The sequence below is a fragment of the Rhamphochromis longiceps genome, linkage group LG7, assembly GCF_057381845.1.
Source record: "Rhamphochromis longiceps isolate RC_006_pf linkage group LG7, R_longiceps_female_GT1.1, whole genome shotgun sequence".
Lineage (NCBI taxonomy): Eukaryota > Metazoa > Chordata > Actinopteri > Cichliformes > Cichlidae > Rhamphochromis > Rhamphochromis longiceps.
This window is the reverse complement of record NC_140563.1, coordinates 63772880-63796349: the sequence shown is the minus strand read 5'-3', so window position 1 is coordinate 63796349 and position 23470 is coordinate 63772880. Positions and strand designations below refer to the sequence as shown.

Below are 23470 nucleotides of genomic sequence, written 5' to 3'. Positions count from 1 at the left end.
ACAATATTACATGTAAAGAGTCAAGTGGAAGTTTTTCTAAAGTTATTTAATGATATTTATATTATGGAAGCAGATTTTTGACATTTCACCTTTTTCCCGTTTTCAGATATAATAAACAGGCACAAAACAAAAGCAAACGGCCAGAACACAAAGCTGGAAAACCCACCTGATTGACAAAAATCAACTCAAAATTCTCCCACACAACAGAACCCCCTCTATTCCTCGCTGGCTCCAAATCTCTCAGTAGAAATATCAGTGGTTTGCTATCTGTCACCATCAAAACGCTCCACAAATCCCACGAATGATTCATTTCCTTATAAACCATTGAATCAGACACCGAAGCAGTTAGGTTCTAAATGAAGCTTCGGACGTCACTGATCACGTGACTCTGGCCAAACGAATCAAGCTTCGACACAGTGCTTCTGAAGCAGTGTGTTGATTTTTTTGACACACACCGGAGCTTCAGCTTCAAGCGGGCCATCACTAGTATTTTGTATTCCTAGTTTATATGTACACCGTACACCGTATATGTACACCGTAAGTTCAGTTCATGCTAGAAATGTGTTTTGGAGTTCGTACGTGTTTTGTCTCTAAGAGCCACCGCATATATTTATATATAAACATATATAAATAAAACCACTTTTTTTTTTACATTAGTAATTCCTTTTGTGCATAATTTTATATTATTGTTAATAATAAATAAATTAAAGCAACAAAACAACCTGAAGAGCCGGTTCGGAGCCGAAAGAGCCGGTTCTCTAAAAAGAGAATACTAATACCTACAATATCAGAGCTGCTTCTAACTGCAATGGCCAGAGGCTCCATAGCTAGAGCAAAGAGCAGTGGAGATAAACAGCAACCCTGCCTAGTCCCCCGGTGAAGTAGAAACGGATGTGATCTATCAAAATTTGTACCGATGATCTTGGCCGTGCATAAAGCATACGTACCAAAGTTGTAAAATTACTACCAAAGCCAAATTTCTCAAGTGTAGCAAACAGGTATTTCCACTCAATTTGATCGAAAGCTTGTTGGGAATCTAATGAAATAACAGCTGAATTTGGAGGATTTGTTCCATACAGTACATTCAATAGACAACGGGTATTAGAGAAAGCAAATCTGTCTGGAATAAAACCAGTTTGATCGTGTTGAATTAAAGTGCCCAAAAATTTATTAAGGCGTGAAGACAAGACTTTTGGAATGATTTTTTGATCACAGTTTAATAAACTAAGTGGGCGATATGAAGTCACATTGGTGGGGTCTCTGTCCTTCTTAGGGAGAAGACAAACGTGGGCATCATATATGCTATCAGGGAAAGAGCCCCGTGCAATAGAGCAGTTCACCATTCTGAGTAAAAGTGGAGCGATTATATCAATATGGGCTTTATAAAATTCTATGCTGAACTAGAGCTGGGCAATATAAGATTTTTTCATATCACGATATGTTTTTTTCATTTCAGGCGATAACGATATCTATCACGATATAAGCCAAATAACTATATTTGTAAGATTTAAATGTGCCATTGCTCACAAGTAAAATGTGAAATAATCAGCAGCTTGTTTTATTTAAATATTTATTTCCCATAATAAGTTCAACAGGGTAGATGTACTTAAGGAACATGAGACTTTTTCAGTTAGATAAAGGCAAATATTGCAAACTACACAAAAGGCAGCCGCTAAAGCGTTTAAGTTTCAAAATAGAACAAACGAAACAGACTAAATTGTCAATTTCACTTAGAAACAAAATATTAATTCTAAAAATAAATCTTAGTTTGTTTTACAGAAGAACAGACAAAATTGACTAACTTTTGTCAATATCAAATAAACTGAGAACTAAAAGGAAATTCTCAATCTCTCCTTGTTGTATAGCTTAGCTTTTCAAACAGTTTTAACAGTTACTTTAGTCTGACAAAAGCCGAATGACGAATTAGTGCTTCCAGTCAGAGACTGAGGCTACGTCCACACGTACACGGGTATTTTTGAAAACGGAGATTTTCCGTTTTCGTTTTAAAAAATAATCCCGTCCACACATAAAGGGAGAAATGAAGGAAAATGCTGCGATGAACATGCAAAAGCAGCAGGTGGCGCTAGATTCCTAACCGTGCAGAAATGTTGGCCAATCAGAAGTCTAGAAGCCTAGAAGTGGGAAAAAGTAAACAAAGCTGGGGCATCGAAGCAGAACAGAGTCGTATGTGTGGAGGGACAGTAACTGTGTGTATATGTAAGCATTTAAACACTGCAGAGAGTAGAATTAACAGTAACAGTATTGTAGAAATTCATTTCACTGAAACAATAACGTGGCACACAGTGTGACGTCAAAAAATGCGCACACCTTTGACGCTGCGTTTTCTCAGTTTTTCTGGTCCACACGTAAATGCAAAAACGGAGTTTTCAAAAATCTTCGTTTTCAGTGACCAAAAACGGCGTTTACGTGTGGACGAAAGGTGCAAACGCATAGAAAAATCTGCGTTTTCAAAAATACCCGGGTACGTGTGGACGTAGCGCATGCACCAGTTTATTGTATTTCCAGACTTGCTTTCGGCACAATTTACAGTGCACGCTACTCTGTTTTTTGTCAGACTTGAAATAGCCGAAATACCTTCACACTACAGAACTTCTATGGCTCTTCCGTTCGACAATCTCTCCAGCATTGGAACCATCATCTGTTTTCTCTTCGGTAACCTTTGGTCACGCTCTGTTGATTTTTCTAGTCGGCACACTCATTTCCTCCATTACCCGGTGGCTGGCTGCTTCCCAAACAAATACACATGTGCGGCTTGGCACTTGTGCTGTACATAGTACATAGTACGGTGTACTACGATGTTCACCGTGAAAACATAATCGGACATTTGATATTTGATTGAATTTTATTGTTTTGCCTTTGGGGTGGCACCTGGGTGGCCAGTCTGGTTGGGGGGGTGGCCTGTGCCCCCCCAGGCCACCCTGCTGGACACGCCACTGCCGATTATGTTTTCACGGTGAAGCTCAGATATCCGAGTGTAAGTGAATGCAGCATCGGCTTCTGCGCTTTGTGCATCACGTTAGCAAAGGTAGGAGAGCCAAGCACGAAAGATGGCACCGCAGGAAACAATTTTTCGGTGAAAGAAAATGAGGCCAGAATAAATGTCCCGGTAAGTAATATTAAGTTTGTTGAGTTTAGTAAACTTCGGTGAAATTAGAATACCAAGGAAAAAATAACACTTGAAGAATTATTGCAGCCGTCGAATATTTCAGACAGTATGCTACTGAGGGGAGCTAACATAAGAGTTATGAGTTATAAGATATAATCCAAGTCGTAACATTGCTGTATGGAGCTGCAGATTTGGTTGCAGGTTAACATAGCTGGACTGGCCATCGGGCATACCGGGGATATGCCCGGTGACTTATTTTTTATTTTTTTTTTGTAACTGCATGAACAATGAGAGGTGGTGGATTGGCCAGATGCAGGTCGATGTGTAAAAATAACTCAGTTGTTTGGTGGTGGCTATGGCGGGGCTTCCACAGAGGCCAGCAGGTGGATGAGGGAAGGGGAGGCAGGTTTCATTCAAATGTTAGTCTTTTCAGTTGTTTCCCCACTTTTTTCAAAATCAAACACCAGTTTGTGAGAAGATTATCTTCTTTTTTTAACAGGCAGATAAAGTTTTACATTGGAATTGGCTGATTTGTCAATTATTTGTTACAAATGTTCGTATTTTAATATTAAAAAATGTTTTTGCCCAAAACATATGTGCACTATATGTCAGTAAAAATACTATGCAAATATTGCTGTCCTTGAATGCTGAGTAAACACTGACAAAGCACTGATTGTATCTCTTGTACTTTATCAACGCAGTATCTAAAAACTTTGCACCGTAGTGGTTAAAATCTCATTCTAATAAGAGTTAAAAGCACATTCAGTTATTAGGTTTACAGGGTTATTTAATTATGGTTAACGGTTGGTAGAATTTTTTTTAAACATTATCTGCCAATTACATCTGCCACCCTTCTCCAAATCTGTGCCCCTACCTGGCCCCCCCAACAAAAATTTTCTAGACACGCCACTGTATATACTTAGTCTGCTACAAACCAGGAGGCGTAAAGCAGGATAAAGTTAAAAGTTTGACCCATTGTGTAAACTAACTTGAATGATCAACAACCAGGAGGAGGCAACGATTATGGAGGCACGGGAGGGGAGGACCACGCAGGTGGAGGAAGTGAGGAATGTGATGGAGAAGATTGAGCTCAACAAGGGACAGGATGACCCACTGAGCACTTCAGAGGGGCAAGTGGAGCACGCAGGCAACAAGACCAGCAAAGGTAATTTGTATGTTTGTATGTATTGTATGCTTTATATTTGGAGTCCAGGCTGAATTTTAGAGGAGTACCTGATGGCTGAAACAACAGTAATTTATGTTCCCTGACCAAGGATCAAGGAACATGTATTTTACACCACTTGATACATGTACAGTCAAATCTATTGAATGTTGATATTATTACATTTAATGTAACCATTTAAAATGATTTTGTTTTTGTTTTTCTCCCAAAATCACGTACGTCAACACAGGATCCAGCAGGGGGAGAGTTTTTGGTGAAAGCCACAAAAAGACAAAGATGGGTATGTCATTGTTTGTGGAAGTATTTAGACTAGTTTGATACACTGTAGTAGAGTGTGTATGGTAGATTTGATTCAAGGAACATTATCATATGAAGATGAAAACCAAAGTTGTGCGATCTCTGAAAGTGTTTTGTTTATTTGCTTTTTGTTTGTTTATTGTTTATGAAACTGGTGACTTGGCTGTGATCTTCAGTCCCAGAGGCATCGAGATCCAGACCTAAGAAGAAAAGGCCACTACTAGTAAGTATGGTTTTGCTAATGCTTTTAATCACCACAGCTCATTCCATTCAGTACAAATACCTGTAGATATGTGATGATTCCAAGTTTACATTATGGCAGGAAACTGCATACATGTGTCACCTTATACACATACCACATACTATAGAATTCAGTCCCCTTTGCTTTTTGCAGTCTTATTGCAATATATAAGTACTTTTAACAGATGATGCAAGTACAGTTAAATGCATTCACTCCAGTAAAAATGCTTCTAACACAATGCTGTTGCAAGCAGCAGATTTTCTTTTTCTGTTGTCGATGTAGATTAGATAGAACTTTATTAATCCCTCGGGTGGTTCCTCCGGGAAATTCAGTTCCCAGTATCAGGACACTGACAGAAGTTGCATATTACAGAGTTAGAATATCAGGACGGGACCAGGTTGGTGGGGGTCAAACAGCAGATCCAGTCGTGCAGTGATAATTCATATTTAATGCAGCAGATTTTGTAAACGATTGTATTCTAATCACATTGGCTAATTCTATATGCATATATAGATAAAAGGTATTTTTATTATGTCAAGAGTCCTCCAACAGCATCCAGGAAGTACTATCCTATTCCCATGCCTCTGTCCAAACCAGGCGAGTGTTTCCATGTCACTTCAATGTGTTCTTTGCCATCAATAATTTTATGTTGATTTTTTGTTACATAAGCATGCCTCATGTGACCTTCCACTTTTTTTCCCTTGTCATTTCTCACCTCCTTTGGATATGTATGTATGTATCTCTTATTTATATAAACCTCTTACCCAACTCTGTCCTCCTTCCTCTTCTTTTCTCCTTCCATCTCTCTCACCGTTCATCAATATCGCACATCCAGACTATACCCGTAAGATAGAGTTGATCCGCTAGCTTGTGAGCGGCTATGTGAACGGCAAAGTGCTGGACACGCTGTCCGAGCACGCCAACTCCCTGGCGTCCTCTGCTGTGGCCAGTCTGGAGGACGAGGCTGACCAGCTCTCTCACTTCCCCTTCCTCCCAGTGGCCAGTGACCCTGTGCTAACTGTCCCCAAGCATCATGGTTGGTACAGTGGACTCTGTTGTAGCTAATGAGCCAGACATTTGATGCTGGTGCTGTAGTGATTAGAGTCGTGCTGTGCTCTTATAGTGCTCTGTGTCTGCAGGCGGTAGCACGGTAAAGCTCTGCTGTGGTTATGAGTGCTGCACCTTGCTGACATATCATTCACAGCAAAAGAAGACGTGAATAGAGCAGTTTTCAAGTGTAATAATATTCCTCTCGATCATATTGAATATAGACGAATGCAACTGTGAGCTTTAGCGATTAGCCCATTTCAACAGGACCGTGATCCCGATGTGTGAGACAGCAGGGTGCTGCCACTGGTGTTGTAATGTGTGATTTAGTTCCTCCTAACATTTCAGTTTGCTTCCAGTATCTATCCTCTGTGATTACTGGCTCTTTAGACAGATTTAATAGAAGTGTGTGAGCTATTGGCTCAGTATAAAGGGTCAGTAGTGTTTTCACATCACCTATCCATCCTCCATTTAGTCACCCAAAGCATGTAGAAAATACTCCTCACCTTTATTCATCTTCTCTTAAATTCAGACAAATTCCAGCTTGATAACATTGAGCGTGTGTGTGTGTGTGTGCCAGTTGCAGCCACCAAGTTGAACACCATCACCAAATGTGTGTGATGAGTGTTATATTCACGCACAAGCTTTAAAGGAACCATAAAAATTATCTCCAGGAAGAATATTATAAGTTGGGATGTTGTGTCACCTCCTCCCTCCATGCACAGGTACATCCCAGCCATCGTGGATCACAGTGGAGGCCTGCCCTGTCATGGTACCTACCTGCTGCACCAGGTACAGGATTGGTGCATATGTTGTTTTCTTATTAATGGTAAATGGTAAATGGCCTGTATTTGTATAGCGCTTTTCTAGTCCCTAAGGACCCCAAAGCGCTTTACACAACCTGTCGTCCACCCATTCACACACACATTCACACACTGGTGATGGCAAGCTACAATGTAGCCACAGCCACCCTGGGGCGCACTGACAGAGGCGAGGCTGCCGGACACTGGCGCCACCGGGCCCTCTGATCACCCCCAGTAGGCAACGGGTGAAGTGTCTTGCCCAAGGACACAACGACCGGGACTGTCCAAGCCGGGGCTCGAACCGGCAACCTTCCGATTACAAGGCGAACTCCCAACTCTTGAGCCACGAGCTACTACTTGAGCTACTCACACAGTGGTAACTGCTTCCTTTGTACACAGTTGAATATCTTCTTTTAAAGTGTAATGTTGCTCTAGCTGTGCTCACTGTGATCCTGAGCTCCTGTTATGTTTGCTGCAGGAGATCCAGCGGAGGATCAGAGTGACCCTCATCCACGAGAAGGGCAGCGAGCTCCATTGGAAAGATGTTCATGAGGTGGTTGTAGGTGAGCAGCCTACCTTTAGGGTCTAGTCGTGCTTTACCTCTCTGTAGTAAACAAAAACCCCAAAGCACAGAAACAATGTTTTATAGTGTTTGTGTGCTTTTGATAGAGGAAGACAGGACAGAACATCATTAAAGGGATTTGACTTTGTGAGATCACACTGAAAACGCAACACTTGGTTCACTCTGAGATATTTTCAGTCTGGAAAGATGAATCTGTCGGGCTTTAGGCTGCTTCTCACTTTAAGCAGTTCATGCTGTAGCTGATGGACCAAAAAATGACATTTGATATTTTAGACATTCAGCTGCGATTCAGATTGTGTTGGTACTGGATGCTGTGATAAAACAGCTGTTCTGATCTGTCTTCATTCATGCCTGTCGTTATTAAGCCTCCTAAGCTCCAAACCAGTAAAAGCGATCTTTGGAGGCAACACCCTTTTTAGTACTTTTCTGTATTTGTTTGTGATTGTGTGACACTGAACCACAGTGCTATGTATATCCTCTGTAACACTCAGACGTTTCCAGATCAGTGTTTTCCCCCTCAGCTGTTTCTCACTATAGACTGAGATTGTGGTGTTCAACAGTAAAATCCCTCGTGCCCAACTCTGTGCTGCCCTGGGTTCCTTTCCTTTGCTTTGTCAGCCGCTGCTCCGCCGTGTTGTACCTGTTTGTACGTGTTTTTAAGTCTCTTGATGTCATCGTGTCTAACACACACCCTTTATCGCCTCTCTGCAGTTGGATCATTGCATCCAGCCTGCCATTATCACCAAACTGCACGGTCTTTTACTCCCGAGACGCCAAGATTTCCCCACCCCGTTCTCTCAAGAACCTCTTTGGGACTGGATACTCCAAAACTCCTGACTGGTAAATCTGGGCTGCTGTACTGTGGCCATCTCTGTTTCACAATCAAAGATATCTGCCCTGTTACAAAGTTTCCTTCTTCATAACTTCTGCTTCATTATAGCAACCGAGTGACTGGGATCTACGAGCTGAGCTTGTGTAAGACGTCTGACACTGGAAGCCCAGGTGAGCGGCCATGAAACATGAGGGCTCATGTCCTGAGCAGGGATGCAGAGGAGGAGGAGGAGGAAGCTCCTGGACACATCAGTGGCTTACGTGCGTGGAGAGGAGAGCCTCGCTGGCTGGAGGCCCAGAGGAGATATCCTCATCCTAGAGCACCAGTGGGAGCTAGAGAAGATGGAGCAGCTGCAGGAGGTGGGGCCTTAAAAGATTCATAAAGAAATAAATCTCTGTTTAATATCGTAGAGGGAAAAATGACTTTTCAACTCGAAGACCAAAGTGCTATTCTAAAAAGTTTTAACCCTCCCCTCTTCTCTCCACCTCACATTCGCCCCCATCTTTTTTCCAGGTGGAAAAGACCCGTCACCTTCTGGGAGAGGCGGCTCCCGTGGGAACAGCTCCCACCACCAAGTCCCTGAGTGAGTCTCTGTCCCCCAGCGTGAGCTCCAGCACTCTGTCCACGTCCACCTCCGTCTCCTCGCAGATCTCCAGCACCACCTTTGAAAGCGCCATCAGGCCGAGCGAGAGCAGCGGCTACGATTCCGCCGACATCGAGAGCTGGTGGATCGTGAGAAGGAGCTGGCCACCAAGGTGAGAAAAACGTCGGCTTAGTGGGCGTTCTTGTTGCTGCCTTCTCTGCTTGGAGCTGATCGGTCTTGTTCCTGTTGTGTTGTAGTGCCTGCGCCTTCTGACACACACCTTCAATAGTGAATACAACCAGCTGGTGAACAGCATCAGTGACTGCAAGGTGAGAAATAATACAAATAAATTAAAAAAAATAGCCTTTCTGTGTCACATCAGGGAGTTGATATATTAACGTCTACCTCGTCCTGCTGTTGTTTCACTTCAGCTTTCTCTCATCTCACCGACCGGACATGATCCATCCGTGACGAGCTTCAGCAGTGCCACCCTCACCCCTTCCTCTACCTGCCCCTCTCTGTCGGACTCCCGCTGAGGCTCAATGGGCCAGAAGTAAACATATTTTTAGGAACATTGACCTCGATCTGCAAACGGTTATTGACAGGTTATCTATTTGATTCTAACTTGGTGTGATTTGTGTTAAAGGACCCCTAAGAACAGCTCACGTGCCTCCAGTCCCTCCTGCTCAGACTATGAAAACTTCCCGATGGTTCCCACTCTGGAGACCTCCTACCTTGCGCGGGCTGCAAAGAACGAGTTCCTGAACTTTGTGCCTGATATTGAAGAAATGCGACCAGGGTGATTAATGCCATATTAACCCAAATACTGTCACTATGACATGTGTCTCACAGACCAAATGTAAGTCGATACTCATGTTCTCTAGTTCAAGCAGAAATGATGTGGATTGATTCAAATTCCTGAGCCTGGATGATTTCAGCTGGAAACAAACCAACTCTGCTTCTTCCTCAGAAAAACAAGCGCTCGCTTAATAAATAAATAAATGAATAAAATCCCTTCTTTTCAGATCTGTTGTGTCCAAGAAGGGTTTTCTAAGCTTCGTGGAGCCTCGCTCTAACTCATGGGGGAAGCATTTTGTGGTTGTTTGCCGGCCGGGGGGGGGGGCAGTGTTTTGGAAATGACAGTCTTCATTACAAAGCTTTCTTCGTTATGAATTAGCATACATGTTTTTATTGAACATTTGAAGAACTAGCAAAAAAACCCACAAACTCTTGTAGTTCACATAAAGTCAGAGATAAAAACGACAAGGAGCAGTTGCATCTAGTACAGGTAGAGCTGCTGCAAAAACCCACAGAGCCCAGCAGCCAGCAACAAATTCTGGATCCTTTGCTTTTAGTTAGCAATTAGCATTAGCAGCACATCCTGCGTCCGATGTGAAAGGACTTTTATGCTGCGCACTGTGACTCACAGCAATGGTCCTGGGTCAGCCCTGACTTTGTGTTACACTAATCCTAAAGTAATAATGGTATTTCTAACCACTGACATACCACAACTTTATCCTTTCAACAGCTGCTGAAAGTAAGGGGACCTAACTGCTATCGGATATTTATATAGAGATTACCCTTCAAGGACCTGCAGTTCAAAAAAGCGCCCCTCCGACAGCCAAACCCATCTGTTCTCTGATTGGATTGTTACATTTGTGATTGACATGACATTGACCAATCAGATGAAAGGAAGAAAAATAGGGTCAAAATTCGTAGTTGTAACTTGCAGGGGTTTTTGGCTAAGTCCACACACAAATCTTTTTTACACATACAAATCTTTTTTACGCACGCACAAATTTTTTTTACACATACAAATCTTTTTTACAAGTACAAAACCGATTTACAAGTACAAAATATTTATGACCACATTTTGAGCCCATAGAGGTGTCTATGACGTGTTCAGCAGTCTGATGGCCTGCTGAACACGTCATAGACTTTCTGAAAAGCCTTTGAAAATACCGAAAATACCAAGTGTTAAAACTTATTAATCATTGTGATTCTTGACAGTTTTCTCTTGTAAGTAGACTTGTGGCTTAAGTCTCTTTTCATGCGACTCAAACGTTTAAGTTTTGCCTCCCCGCCTCCCTCCAGCAACCCCGCCTCCAGCTCAGCTTTCCTCCTCTCTATTCCCTCCCCTCAGCTTTTTGTGTTTTTGTTTCGATGACAATGTTTGGGTCTAATTTTGTTCCGCTTGGTTGTCATTCCCAAACTCCCCTAACTAAGTAGCATGTTGTAGTAGTCTACTTGTGTGTGCACGACTCTTTAGAAACTTTCCGTTTGCCAATCATCTGTACAAAAAAATGTCTCTATCAGTGTTATTTGTCTCCGGAAATGAGTTTCATTCTATTTTGGGGTTTTTTTTGTTGTTGTTGGTTTTTTATTAAATTAAGATGCTTGCATGATACCTGCAGCAGTCCTTAGGAGAAGACCAGGTTTGCTCAGTTTAAAACAAAAACAAAAATGAATCAAATCAGCCAGCTTACATTTGAAACCATGAAGGAAAAATCTACAGTTATCTCCAAGTGACGTGTTAGTTTACGCTCTGCTGCCTAAACCATAGCTGCTAATAGATTTATAGGGTATTTTTCTTCTGGCAGTGAATTTACATCAGGCTGAACCGTCTCTGAAACAAAAACTCAAAGTGGGAATGAACTTTGACAGGAGGGCCATGCCCGATTTCCTCTGTCATCCACGTCATACTTAGATCCTCCTCAATCTGTGTACATACGCCATCTCTAAACCGCCGATAGTGCCAGTGTCAGTTAGTGAGTCAGTAAAATACTCATGCATTTGTGTTAACATAAAAACTGCAGACTAACTAGAGACAAACAAGCGAGGATCGCTTCATATCTCAGCAGTTTGAAAAACAAACAATGACCGATTGTTCCTGCAGGATTAGATTCGGGCCCCTTTTTGCTTTTTCATCCCAAGGAATAAAAACAGGGTTACAAGGAGATGAGGAGGACTAGGAGGATGAAAACGAACTAAAGAGAGAACTTGATTTGTACATGCGGTCTGTTCTGGGATCAGTGTGGTAGTTAACCCTCATTTAACACATTCCTCTCTGCTCCTCTAGCTCGCTCTATCTCACTGAGAATCAGAAAGCCTTGACATTTACTGCTATTAACTTTACACTCTTGTTGTTAAGACTCAAAGAAAACACGGTGAAAAGGTTAGAAGGACGTAAGGAAAAAGGAATGAAGGTGCAATGTTTCTTTAGTTTTGCTTTGACAGCAGTGGTTAGCCAGCAAATCTGCTTTTAAATGGCCCACAGGACAGATTACGATGTAGTCCCATGACTCCCTTCGCTGTCACACCAGTGTTGACTGAAATCTCTGAAGTGAAGTACTCGTGTTCAGCAGCATCACAGGGAACCATGTGTTCATTTTTTTATTCTTATTCTTGAATCAAAACTTCATCTAACTCTCATTGTGTTCATATTTTTTATTTTAACATTGTTATTTTTTTCTTATGCTTTTAATCATTCCACCATGAAGGTTTCTATGAAATGTAACAGAGGGCATTTATTTCTTAAGTTTTTTAACCTTATTTTGCACATTAACACATATCTATAGCAAGGACAGAGACATAGCCACATATGTTGAGTCCAGGATTGTATCTGAGCATCAGGAACAAATGATAAAAGCACATGTCAGAGGACACTGGATAGCTGTTTGTCAAAGGGTTTAATAGAAGGAAAGAAGTTAAAGGGACTACATATTCAAAGGTCTTATTTCTGATACTACCCCATGAAAATATTTGCTCTGTGTGCCGTGCTGCAGCTGCTACATTCCGCTCTTTGGCACGTATGCCTCTCGAGATGTGTTAATGCAGACAGACATTGAAAAACTCTGGTCAACCAACCAGAAGTCTGCCTGCTGTGTGGTATGAAATGCGTGGAAGGAGAGCTACCAACTGTCTGTTACATTTAGATAAAAAATAAAGCTCTTACGTGACCTCGGGTCAGCAGCCTGGCGGTCGGAGAAACAGAAACGTGCTGGATTGTGGATCTCTGAGCTGCACATCAAAGATGCACCTATGCACAGATCAAATCTCAAAAGTACCTCATATACATGTTGATGCGAAGCGCTGCAAAAGCAAACGTTTCCACTTCATGTGCAGAGGTGTTTTTATTTTGGAATGTGTATTTATTGTTTGCAATGTATATATATATTAGTTTGCAGCTCTTTGCACATATTTGTAGTATTTACAGTTTATAGTAGGGATTTTAGCCAACAGCTAATGTTTTTTTTTTGTTTACTGGGAAATGAAATGCTGCCAATTCCCAAAGCTGTGTTTCAGCTGCACTTCCTGTTGTAGACTTGTGATGCACACAGGCTCTGTTCCAGCACTCAGCATGTTCTTCCTTATTTTCTCCACCAGGGGGAGTTCCTAAACTATGACATCCTGATAGGAGTGAACCAGGGAGAGGGGCTGAAGTTTGTGGACGACAGTGAGGACAACGACGGCATCTCAGCTGCGGAGTTCGACTACACCATCTCCAACTTTGTTGACAACCTCTACGGATACCCAGAGGGTGAGGAACGCCACCTCTGTACACTGCCACTTTTTCAGTTATTCCATTTTACAGCCTCCTCTCACTTAACTGTGTTTTGCAGCATCATCAGGTTTTGTCTTATTAGGAGCCGCGTTTGTTAATTTGTTAGTTTTTTTTCTGTTTGCTGTATTCATTAAAATAAAGGGATAATCGTCAAAATGACAAATGTGGACAATTATCAAAGCTTACATTACAATTCTGACAGCTTGAGTTCACATGAATTTTCAAAAGAATATAAAAACCTGTGAAAGTGCTGTAAGCGTTTAAAACATGCGAGTAAAGAATGGAATCAGTAAAATGTGAGCCCAGTGAAGTTACTGTGACTCAAACATAGAAAAATGAGATTTTTTTTATTTCCCACACCTAATTAATTAGAGATTATTTTATTTAAAAGTATTTTATAGCATATAACACCTTTGAAAATATGCTTCGGTTCACATTTAACTCCAGAAAATCATCAATCAAAATATGGATATTACCTGACCACAGATTCGTGGTGACGTCACTGCTCTTTTAACTGTTTGGTGTCTTTGCTGTGTTTGGTGGTTGTAGAAATGGTTTATTTGAGCTTTGAGCTGAGATTCAGAGGTTTCTGTGGACACTGCTCATGTTGGCACTTATATTTCTGACCTTTTCTTATAACCGATTAAACATGATCTCCTCGATTTGCTCCCATTTTTGGTGGTGTGGGTGCAAATGATCAGTCATGACATAATCTCATAATAAATAAGATACTGCAAATAATTATTTCTGCATTTGTGCGATTGGAGTGAATTGAAAATGTGTATGCAATGACACTGTTTTAAAGATTTAGCCTAAATAATTTTGGAGTGAATGAGCCTAAACATGATGACCTAACTAGTGATACCCTGGCACCTGTCTCACTCACACACACACACACACACACACACACACACACACACACACACACACACACACACACACACACACACACACACACACACACTCTCTCTCACTCAAGCATGTTATGCCAGTTTCAGCTGAAACAATGTTTCAAACCATATTCCGGGGTTTTTAGTTCACCATTTAAGAGGTTTCAAGAAGAAAATAAAAGACAGATCTGAATGTTTGAAAATTATTTGGAAAAATTCTGTAAAGATGAGATGAAAAATACTCAAAGGATAAATTCAATTGGTTTATTTTTTAGATAAGTTGAAAAAAAAAGTTAAACAAGCAAGTAAATAAAGAAACAAGGTAAAACGAAGTAATAATGAAAAAAGTTAAACAAGTAAATGAAGAAAAAAGGCAGAGGAGAGAAAATCCCAACAATCCCCTCTGAGCAAGCACTAGGCGACAGTGGGGAGGAAAAACTGCCTTTAAACGGGCAGAAACCTCCGGCAGAACCAGCTCAGGAGGGGACAGTCAACTGCCGGGACTGGTTGGGGGGGGGTTAACAGAGGTGGAGCAAGACGAGGCTACATCAGGTGAGGAAGCAGTAGCGTCTCTCCTCCGGAACAAGTGGAACCATTTTTTCTTTTTTTTCATTCACTTTTCCACGAGCGCTTTTTTCTCCAGGATGAGATTTCTCAACTCATCGATTGTTTCTGTGTTTTGCTTTTCAAGTTTCTCACATCTTTGTTCCACCTCTTCTAAGGTTGCTTGTTGTTCTTCAAGCTTGTCTTTGAGTTGTTTGGATGTTGCCTCCTGTATCAGCTTGTCCTTATGCATGTCTGCATTTCTCTGTTGGACCTCTTTGTGCTTGTCTTCTAACTGCTCGTTTCTTTTCTGGATTTCTTGGAGCGTGAGCTGCAAGTCTTCACGTATTTTGTCTTGTTGTTGTTTTTGTGCCTGCATTTGAGTGTTTTCACGCTTCAAGTTATTGAATTCCACCAAAATCCCTGTGAGCATCTGTGAGCAGCGTTTCTCCAACTTGTCCTTTTCTTCTTCCACTTTAGTTGCTTTGTCCTCCAGCTGATTACAAAACTCTTGCAGTTTTAGATTTTTAGACTCAAAGTCCTGGACAATATGTTTTCCTTCTTTCAGTCTTTCTTGTTGTTGCTCTTTCTGTTGAAGAAGGTCTTTATGTTGGCGCAGTGTTTCATCCAGGCTTTCTTTCAGCATTCGGTATTTTTCCTGCATGCTCTTCAGTTCGTGCTGCATGTCTCTTTGCTTTTTGTCATGCTCTTCCTTCTGTTGGAGGATTTCTTTCTTTTCTTCCACAGCTTCATGGAGCTGTCTTTGGAGGAGCTGATTCCTTCGGTCCATGTATTGGAGATCCCATTGTATCTTATCAGTCATCGTTTTCTTGTCTTGGAGCTGGTTGGTCATTTGTTTTAGTTCTGCACTCTATTGCTTGTTTTCTTTAATGAGGTGCACAATTTGCTCTCGGGTCTGAGTAAACTTGATTCCCCAGCCCTCATTAATAATTTTTATGTCCGGCTGGCGCTGTTGTCTGTCTTCCAGCTCTTTATTTTGGGCTTCCATTCGTCTACACTTGAATAGGAAGGTTAACAACAAACCTCCAAAACAACTGAATGTGAAACTGCACAACAGATTTGCTCCACTATCAAAGGACCCTGGATCTCTATCGGACAACCATCCATCTAAAAGTAGCGAAGTAAGGTCCGAAAATCTTTACTTTTCAGTAAAAGGCCACAGGGAAAGCTCAAGGCTAGGCCTGAAACTCTGATTGTGGGTGACTCTGCCGTAAAGGATGTACAAAGGATGTGCGTTAAGAACACTAAAGTCCTCTGCTTTCCTAACGATATGGTCAACAACCTGAAGGAGAGAATTCTTCTTCTAATTGCAGATGAATATCCAACTGTGACAAACATTGTTCTGCATACAGGGTCAAACGATGTGTCCAAACAACAGTCAGAGGTTCTGAAACGGGACTTTACTGGATTATTAAATACTGTAAACTCTCTGAATGCAGCTGTATTCATCAGTGGACCTGTACCGCCGGTCAGAGGAGGAGACGAGAGATTCAGCAGGTTGTTTACACTGAATAAATGGCTTATATCAGCATGTGCTGACCACTCAGTGCATTTTATCAACAACTTTAATATTTTTTGGGAACGCAGGCATCTGTTTAAAGCAAATGGATTTAATTTTAACAAGTCAGGGGTGAAACTGTTCACCTCCAACTTGTTTTATTCCATACGTCATCCATCTGTGCTTGGTGCCAAGGCTGAGATAAACGAGGAGTTATCTCATAAAGAGGAACAAACAGTACTCCAACAACAGACAAAGCCCAGCAGAAACCTTGAGGAGGAGCTCCATCTGCCCCCACCCGGGAAGAGCCTCAGAAAGGAGACACATCTGAGACTAGAAGAGGGGTCCCTATTTGCCTCCAACTCTCTCAACAACACCAACGACCAGGACCAGGGACCACGATCTTCCCCAGTCCCCCAAACCCCTGACAGGCCATCACCCCCATCACCCTCCTCCCCCTCCCTTTCTCCCTCCTCCCCACACCTGAAATTCACTGAGGAGATGATGGAGTGGGTCAATGCTGGGCTCAGATCTACCCCCCGGCCCAATCCCTTTTTGTCCCCATAAACCCCCCACCAGAGCAACCAAAGGTTCACCATCGAGCCCCACCCTCAACAGAGCAATCGAAGTCACATTGCCCAGCCTCGCCCCCCTTAGTTCCTCCTTACCACCTTCATGCTCTGTCCCTGCAGTCTGATGTGTGATGTGTGGAGGGTCCGGGCTGCGAAGATTATGGCAGTGGTGACTTTTCCCAGGAGAAGCTGGGACCCTGTTTACTAGAAGGTTTTAAAATTTCTGTACTTTTAGGTGACAGGAGACATGTGGCCTGGTCAAAACACAGAGAGCTACACTCTAAAAGATCTTTAAATATAGTAAACATACCTTGTGTGCCACAGACTGCTCCCAAACACGAGGGGACAAGTAATGCCTCTAAAACACTTAAGTTGGCTTTATTAAACATTAGATCTCTAGCTGGGAAAACATTTTTAATTAATGATTTAATCACTGAACACAGCCTTGATTTTTATGTTTTTAACTGAAACTTGGTTGGACCAAAGTAACAGTGGAGCTGTTCTCATCGAGACGACCCCTCCTAACTACAGTTTTATCAGTGAGGCCAGGGTGAGCAGGAGAGGAGGAGGGGTCGCTGTCTTATTTAATGAATCATTTCAATGTAAGCAGCTATCTCCTGGAAGTTTTCAGTCTTTTGAATATGTGGCTTTACAGCTGAAGGCCCCATCCAAAGTTGTGTTTCTTAATGTTTACAGGCCTCCCAAATACTGCACAGACTTTTTTAATGACCTCAGTGAACTGCTGTCTGTGATCTGTGTTGATTTTGACTGTGTAATTATTGTTGGGGATTTTAACATCCATGTGGACAACCCTCAGGACAAAGGGACTAAAGACCTGAGTAACACTCTGGGCAACTTTGGGCTGACTCAGCATGTAACAGAGGCCACACATAATAGAGGACACACTCTTGACCTACTGATCTCCAAGGGCCTGAGCATTTCACACATTACTGTGTCTGATGTGGGCATGTCTGATCATTACTGTGTTTTCTTTGAAAGTAAAATCTCAGCCCACACAAATATATCAACAGCAGTGATCACAAAACGGTGTATAACTGAAGACAGTAGTGAGATCTTTAACCAGGTCTTCCCATTAACACCTGATCTGTCCAGAGGGTCAGTCAATGAGCTCGTCAATAGCTTCAATGCAAAAATGTTAAATGTAATGGATACAATTGCTCCCATTAAGGTGAACGTTATCTCTGGAAGGAAAAAGTCTCCATGGAGAAACTCCACACTAGTGAAAAATGAAAAAAGAGAGTGTAGGAAAGCTGAGCGCAGATGGAGAAAAACAAACCTCCAGGTTCACTATGACATCTATAAAGAGAAACTTCACAATTATAATTTACAACTGAGGAGTGCAAGGAGGTCCTACTTCTCTGACATCATCACTAAAAACAGTCATAATGCTCGGGTCTTATTTTCTACAGTTGACAGGCTAACAATCCCTCCTGTGTCAGTGGCAGCTGAACTTCAGTCGACCATGGCCTGCAATGACTTTGCCAAATTCTTCACAGAAAAAATCCAAAAGATTAGACAAGCAATTGGTACATCAACAGCAGATCCAGGATATGTACTGTTTCCACCGAAAAACTGTTTAAACACCATGAAACAGTTTCAACCTATTAACAGCAAAGACCTGGAGGACATCTTAGGTCAACTGAACTCCTCCTCTTGCTGTTTAGATGTCCTGCCAACAAGTTTTTTCAAAAAGGTCTCAAAGACTTTAGAGTCAGACCTGTTACAGATCGTCAACTTTTCCTTAATGTCAGGTGTGTTTCCGGAATCACTAAAAACTGCTGTAATCAAACCTATACTGAAAAAGGACAATCTTGACAAGACACAAATGAACAACTACAGGCCGATCTCAAATCTCCCATTTTTAAGTAAGATCATTGAAAAAGCAGTTTCTCAACAGCTCAGTTACTTCTTAAAACAGAATAACTGCTATGATGCCTTCCAGTCAGGTTTTAGACAGAACCACAGCACTGAAACCGCTCTGACCAAAGTGTTTAATGACATATGTCTGAATACAGACAGTGGAAAAATGTCAGTCTTAGTTTTACTGGATCTCAATGCAGCATTTGATACAGTTGACCACAACATATTACTCAAACGACTGGAGAACTGGGCAGGTCTCTCAGGAACTGTACTAAACTGGTTCAAAACATACTTAGAAAACAGGAAATACTTTGTATCAATAGGTAACTTCACATCTGAGCAGACAAGTATCACATGTGGAGTTCCCCAAGGTTCCATCTTGGGACCCCCTCTGTTTAACATTTACATGCTCCCACTAGCACAGATTATAAAGAACAACAAAATAAACTACCACAGCTATGCAGATGACACACAAATATATATCACAATGTCACCAGGAGACCGAGGCCCTGTACAGGCTCTTGGTAAATGTATTGAGGAAATTAATGACTGGTTGTGCCACAGTTTTCTCCAGCTAAACAAAAACAAAACTGAAGTAATAGTCTTTGGCGCCAAAGAAAAACGATTACAGGTCACCAGAGAACTTCAATCTATACACCTAAAAACCACAAACCAGGCGAGAAATTTGGGTGTAGTGATGGATGCAGACCTAAACTTAGAAAAACACATTAAGACAATAACAAAATCAGCTTACTATCACCTCAAGAATATTTCAAGGATAAAAGATCTGATGTCTCAACAGGACCTGGAAAAACTAGTCCATGCATTCATCTTTAGTAGGCTTGATTACTGTAACAGCATCTTTACAGGTCTACCTAAAAAATCAGTCAGACAACTACAGCTCATTCAGAACTCTGCTGCTCGAGTCCTCACTAAGACCAAAAAAGTGGACCACATCAGTCCAGCTCTGAGGTCTTTACACTGGCTGCCTGTCCGTCAGAGGATAGACTTTAAAGTTCTGATGCTGGTCTATAAAGCTCTGAATGGTTTAGGACCAAAATACATCAGTGACCTCCTGACCCGGTATGAACCTTCCAGATCCCTCAGGTCATCTGGATCCGGTCTTTTATCAGTTCCCAGAGTCAGAACCAGACACGGAGAAGCTGCATTCAGCTTTTATGCTCCTTATATCTGGAACAAACTCCCAGAAAGCCTCAGATCAGCTGAAACACTCAGTTTATTTAAATCCAGGTTGAAGACTCACCTGTTCTCAGCTACATTTGAATAAAGCACCAAATCCACACTTTAAGCTTAAATTTCAAAACTAACATTTTAACTACTGATTTTATCTACTGTTCTGATTTTATCTGTTTTGATTTTATATACTGTTTTGTTTGTTTGTTTGTTTGTTTGTTAATTAGTTTGTTTGTTTGTTTGATTGTTTTAATCAATTTTAGATCATGCTTTTTATTTGTTTTTGTTTCTAATGTCTCTGTAAAGCACTTTGAATCACCTTGTTGTTGAATTGTGCTATACAAATAAACTTGCCTTGCCTTGCCTTACACTTGTCCTCCAGTTGAAGTTTCTCTTCTCCAATTTGTTGCATTTTTTTCTGGAGATGGTAGTTTTCCTTCCTACTCTCCTCTAATGCCCTTTGGAAGGATGAGACGACGCCATTTGGGGAAATTGGCCGGCCACGCCAGGAAGGAGAGGCGGCGTAATCTTTTTGAATTGGTTGTTTTTTTTCTTGGAAACATGTTGGAGTTGATTAATTAAGAAATTAATTGTCACAAACATCCCCAATATTATATAACAGACAACAGAAAACAAGACAGTTTTTTTTCTACGCAATAGAACTACAATACAAGTTTGTTTTAATTATCCTACTTTTTATAAAAGATAACATTTAGGAAAGAATATGCATTTAATTAAAAAACTCTATTCATCTAAAGGGTAACAAAAAGGGGGAGCTTCCTGCTCGAAAATGAAATGTCCCCATTTTTCTGGGCGTGGGTGCTTAACTAGTTAAAAAGAACACAAACAAACAAACATCTGTCTCCTATTTTTTATGTCACACAGGAAAGAAGCTTCAATATCTGATGAGAAGACATTAATTTGTTGGTGTTTGTGGTGTTTGGTGCAGTTTTCTTGTTTTCTGGGTTGTTTATTTACAGGGGAGATGAAGATCTCTAACAAGTTGATTTGTTCACATTTGCACATCTTAATTTTTAAGAGGAACGTGTTTGTTGAGTTTGTACACTATATGCATGTAAGGCAACCGTTTCCTTTTTCAGTATTTTGTGAGGTGCATTTTTCTCTGTTTTAACAAAAAACAGACATAAAAGACATTTAAGTCGACCTAAGATGATTTGTTTAAATTTCTACATGGTCTTACTGAGGTGATGCAAAGTGAAACATGCTTTCTTCTTTTTTGGTAATGTGCTGGAAAAGCTTGAAAATGGACCTTGAATGTGCTTAAACAGTGCTTGAATTTGACCCTGAAAGATGTGCATGAACCCTGATATTAATAAAAGGTTGACCTAACTGATCAAATAAAGTCTGTGCGGTTTAGTTGTTCCACTCATATTAAACCAAATGATGGTGTGGCGGCCTGTTCTAGTGTGAACTGAGAGAGGGTTTGAATGTAAGAGAGAGGGGGGGGAGGAAAAGGAGACCTAAAATGTAACCCCTGCAGCTCGACTGAGGAGGTGAGTTACATTAGTGCTTCCTCTTTATTAGAAAGCGGTTTGAGTGAATTAGAAGTCTTGTTTTTTTTGGAGGATATACTCATTAGTCATGCTAGGCATCCATCTGAACTCTATCAAAATAAAGGTGTATTTTAACTCATTTAAATAGTTTCTAATACCAGAGATATAGGACTATACAAAGTAGCTGCTGACATCTAAAACGACAGCACACTTATTGTGTCTTTCTTCACCTCATCACTTTTTTCTGTGTGTGTTTTTCTGTTGATGCCTTTCAAACAAAACTAGCCATGATATTTTCCACCTTCCTCCTCTGACAATTAATATCAGTTAACCCCAGATGTCTCATGCAGATATCCTAATTCTGTGTATGGTAATCTTGCACCATTAAACTGTTAGTGAATGAGGCAACAATAAAAGTGGGAAACGTGCATTAGCAGATCAAGTGGTGCCTGCTTATTTCCTGCTTTATGTGAGCTTCTGCTGTAGTTTATTATGTGCTTTTAGCCCCAAGAAACCAGCCTTTTACTGTGGCGCACAATAAGATCTTCTGATGTTTGGTGTCATCTTCCTGTGATCTCCTGAGAACAGGTGGATTAATTCACTTCAAGTTTATGTATGTAGCACCAAATCACAGCAGGCGCTGAACACTGTAAAGACTCTAGAATAATTATGGAGGCACATTTAAAGCTCCTATCCTTCTGTCCCACATACCTAAATAGCCCCGTGTTTGTTTACTTGATTTGTAAAATGCAAAGTGGTGACTTTTTCTTTTCAAGTACGTCCTCATATGGAGACAGTTTTTTTAATGGCATAAAACAAGTCATTGTTTACAAAAATTAGTACATTTTATTGGGCAGAATGAGGTAAACAGTGAAGTATGAGAAAACAGAGCACGTCTCCGGAGACTATGGCAACTAGAATTATTGTATACGTGTGTGTATTAAGGACTGACACAGACAAAGAATGAATCAGACAATGAAGCAATGTCCTTTTTAAATGTTTATTAAAACCATTCAAGTATTGAGTCATGAATAAAACAGCAACCTCTGATCTGCTAATTGGGAAACAGAGGATGTCAGTGTATTTTTCAGTGCTAGTTGTCCAAATTGAGTAAGAGGACTTTACATTTGAATAGATTCGATTACAAGTTATATTTGGTTTTAATTGAATGAGTTTAATTTGATTTAAATCAAGCCAATTCACAACATATAAACTTGAAATATATGGTAAGATAAAGGTTGTGCAATAATACAGAGAAAGCCCCAATCAAATGATCCCCTATGAGCAAGAACTTGGCAACAGTGGGAAGGAAAAGCTCCATTTTCGGCAGAATCAGAATCAGGGAGGGGCCATCTGCCTCCACCGGTTGGGGTAAGAAAATGAAACTAAACTATAGGAAGACAAAGAGGAAAGATGTTCATGATATATATGAAACTTTCCACTAGCCCTGACTAAAATATTGTTTTTGACAGGAAAGTATTGTTTCATTCATTTTTATTCCACGAGGTGGACAGCAGGAATAGAACAAACCAGATACTAAGAAAAAAAGTATATAATGAAATATTCTCGATATGCTAAAATTCCCACTGAGACTGGATAAGATTATTCTAAAACTGGCAAAAAATACAATTCTCTTCATGCACAAAAATCCCACCACTGGGCCCATCACATCCCAGCCCAGTTCGCATTCTGCATTGGAGTCCGTCGCTCGATACCACCGCGGCCAGTAGCGGTTCTTTAAACGGGCGACACGGGCGGTTGCCCGGGGCGGCATCTTGGTGGGGGGCGGCATCATGGGCATCGGCGAGAAAAAAAAAAAAAAAAAAAATTGCTCGTACTCATGCTGCCCCGACGTCAGCCAGCGCATATTGGGAATGGTACAGGCACCGATCGGTTTTCTATCACCCATTTGCTGGGAGTAAGGGCGCCCTCCGTTTGCGAGGTCGCCTGCTGCTTGCGGCACAGGGAGGAGAGGGCGGGGCGGCGGGGGATTCTCTGGCTGACCATCATCCCGGAAGCTGCCCTGGCTTATAGCCATGGCGACCCTCTCCCAACATGGCTGCACCCAGTGAACAACAATGAGACACTAGTGACAAA

At 41.3% G+C, this 23470-nt stretch overlaps 2 protein-coding genes across 3 annotated transcripts; both read left to right on the top strand.

Annotated features, from left to right (window-relative positions):
* Positions 1-3041: 3041 nt before the first annotated feature.
* LOC146666668 (uncharacterized) lies at positions 3042-8046 on the top strand. Its single transcript, XM_085414792.1, has 7 exons — positions 3042-3127; positions 4136-4292; positions 4540-4590; positions 4784-4830; positions 6621-7074; positions 7177-7261; positions 7993-8046. The coding sequence occupies exons 2-5, from the start codon at positions 4151-4153 to the stop codon at positions 6720-6722; spliced, it is 342 nt and encodes a 113-aa protein (XP_085270918.1). The 5' UTR covers positions 3042-3127; positions 4136-4150; the 3' UTR covers positions 6723-7074; positions 7177-7261; positions 7993-8046.
* Positions 8047-8231: 185 nt separating this feature from the next.
* LOC146666667 (kinesin-like protein KIF1B) lies at positions 8232-14767 on the top strand. Of its 2 annotated transcripts, XM_085414791.1 has the most exons (6): positions 8232-8472; positions 8627-8868; positions 8954-9025; positions 9128-9249; positions 9343-9495; positions 13083-14767. In XM_085414791.1, exons 1-3 carry the CDS (start codon positions 8326-8328, stop codon positions 8967-8969), a joined length of 405 nt encoding a protein of 134 aa, XP_085270917.1. In that variant the 5' UTR covers positions 8232-8325; the 3' UTR covers positions 8970-9025; positions 9128-9249; positions 9343-9495; positions 13083-14767. The 2 variants fall into 2 exon arrangements, with proteins under 2 accessions (XP_085270917.1, XP_085270916.1); XM_085414790.1 differs by lacking the exon at positions 13083-14767 and having other exon boundaries at positions 9343-9728.
* Positions 14768-23470: the final 8703 nt, after the last annotated feature.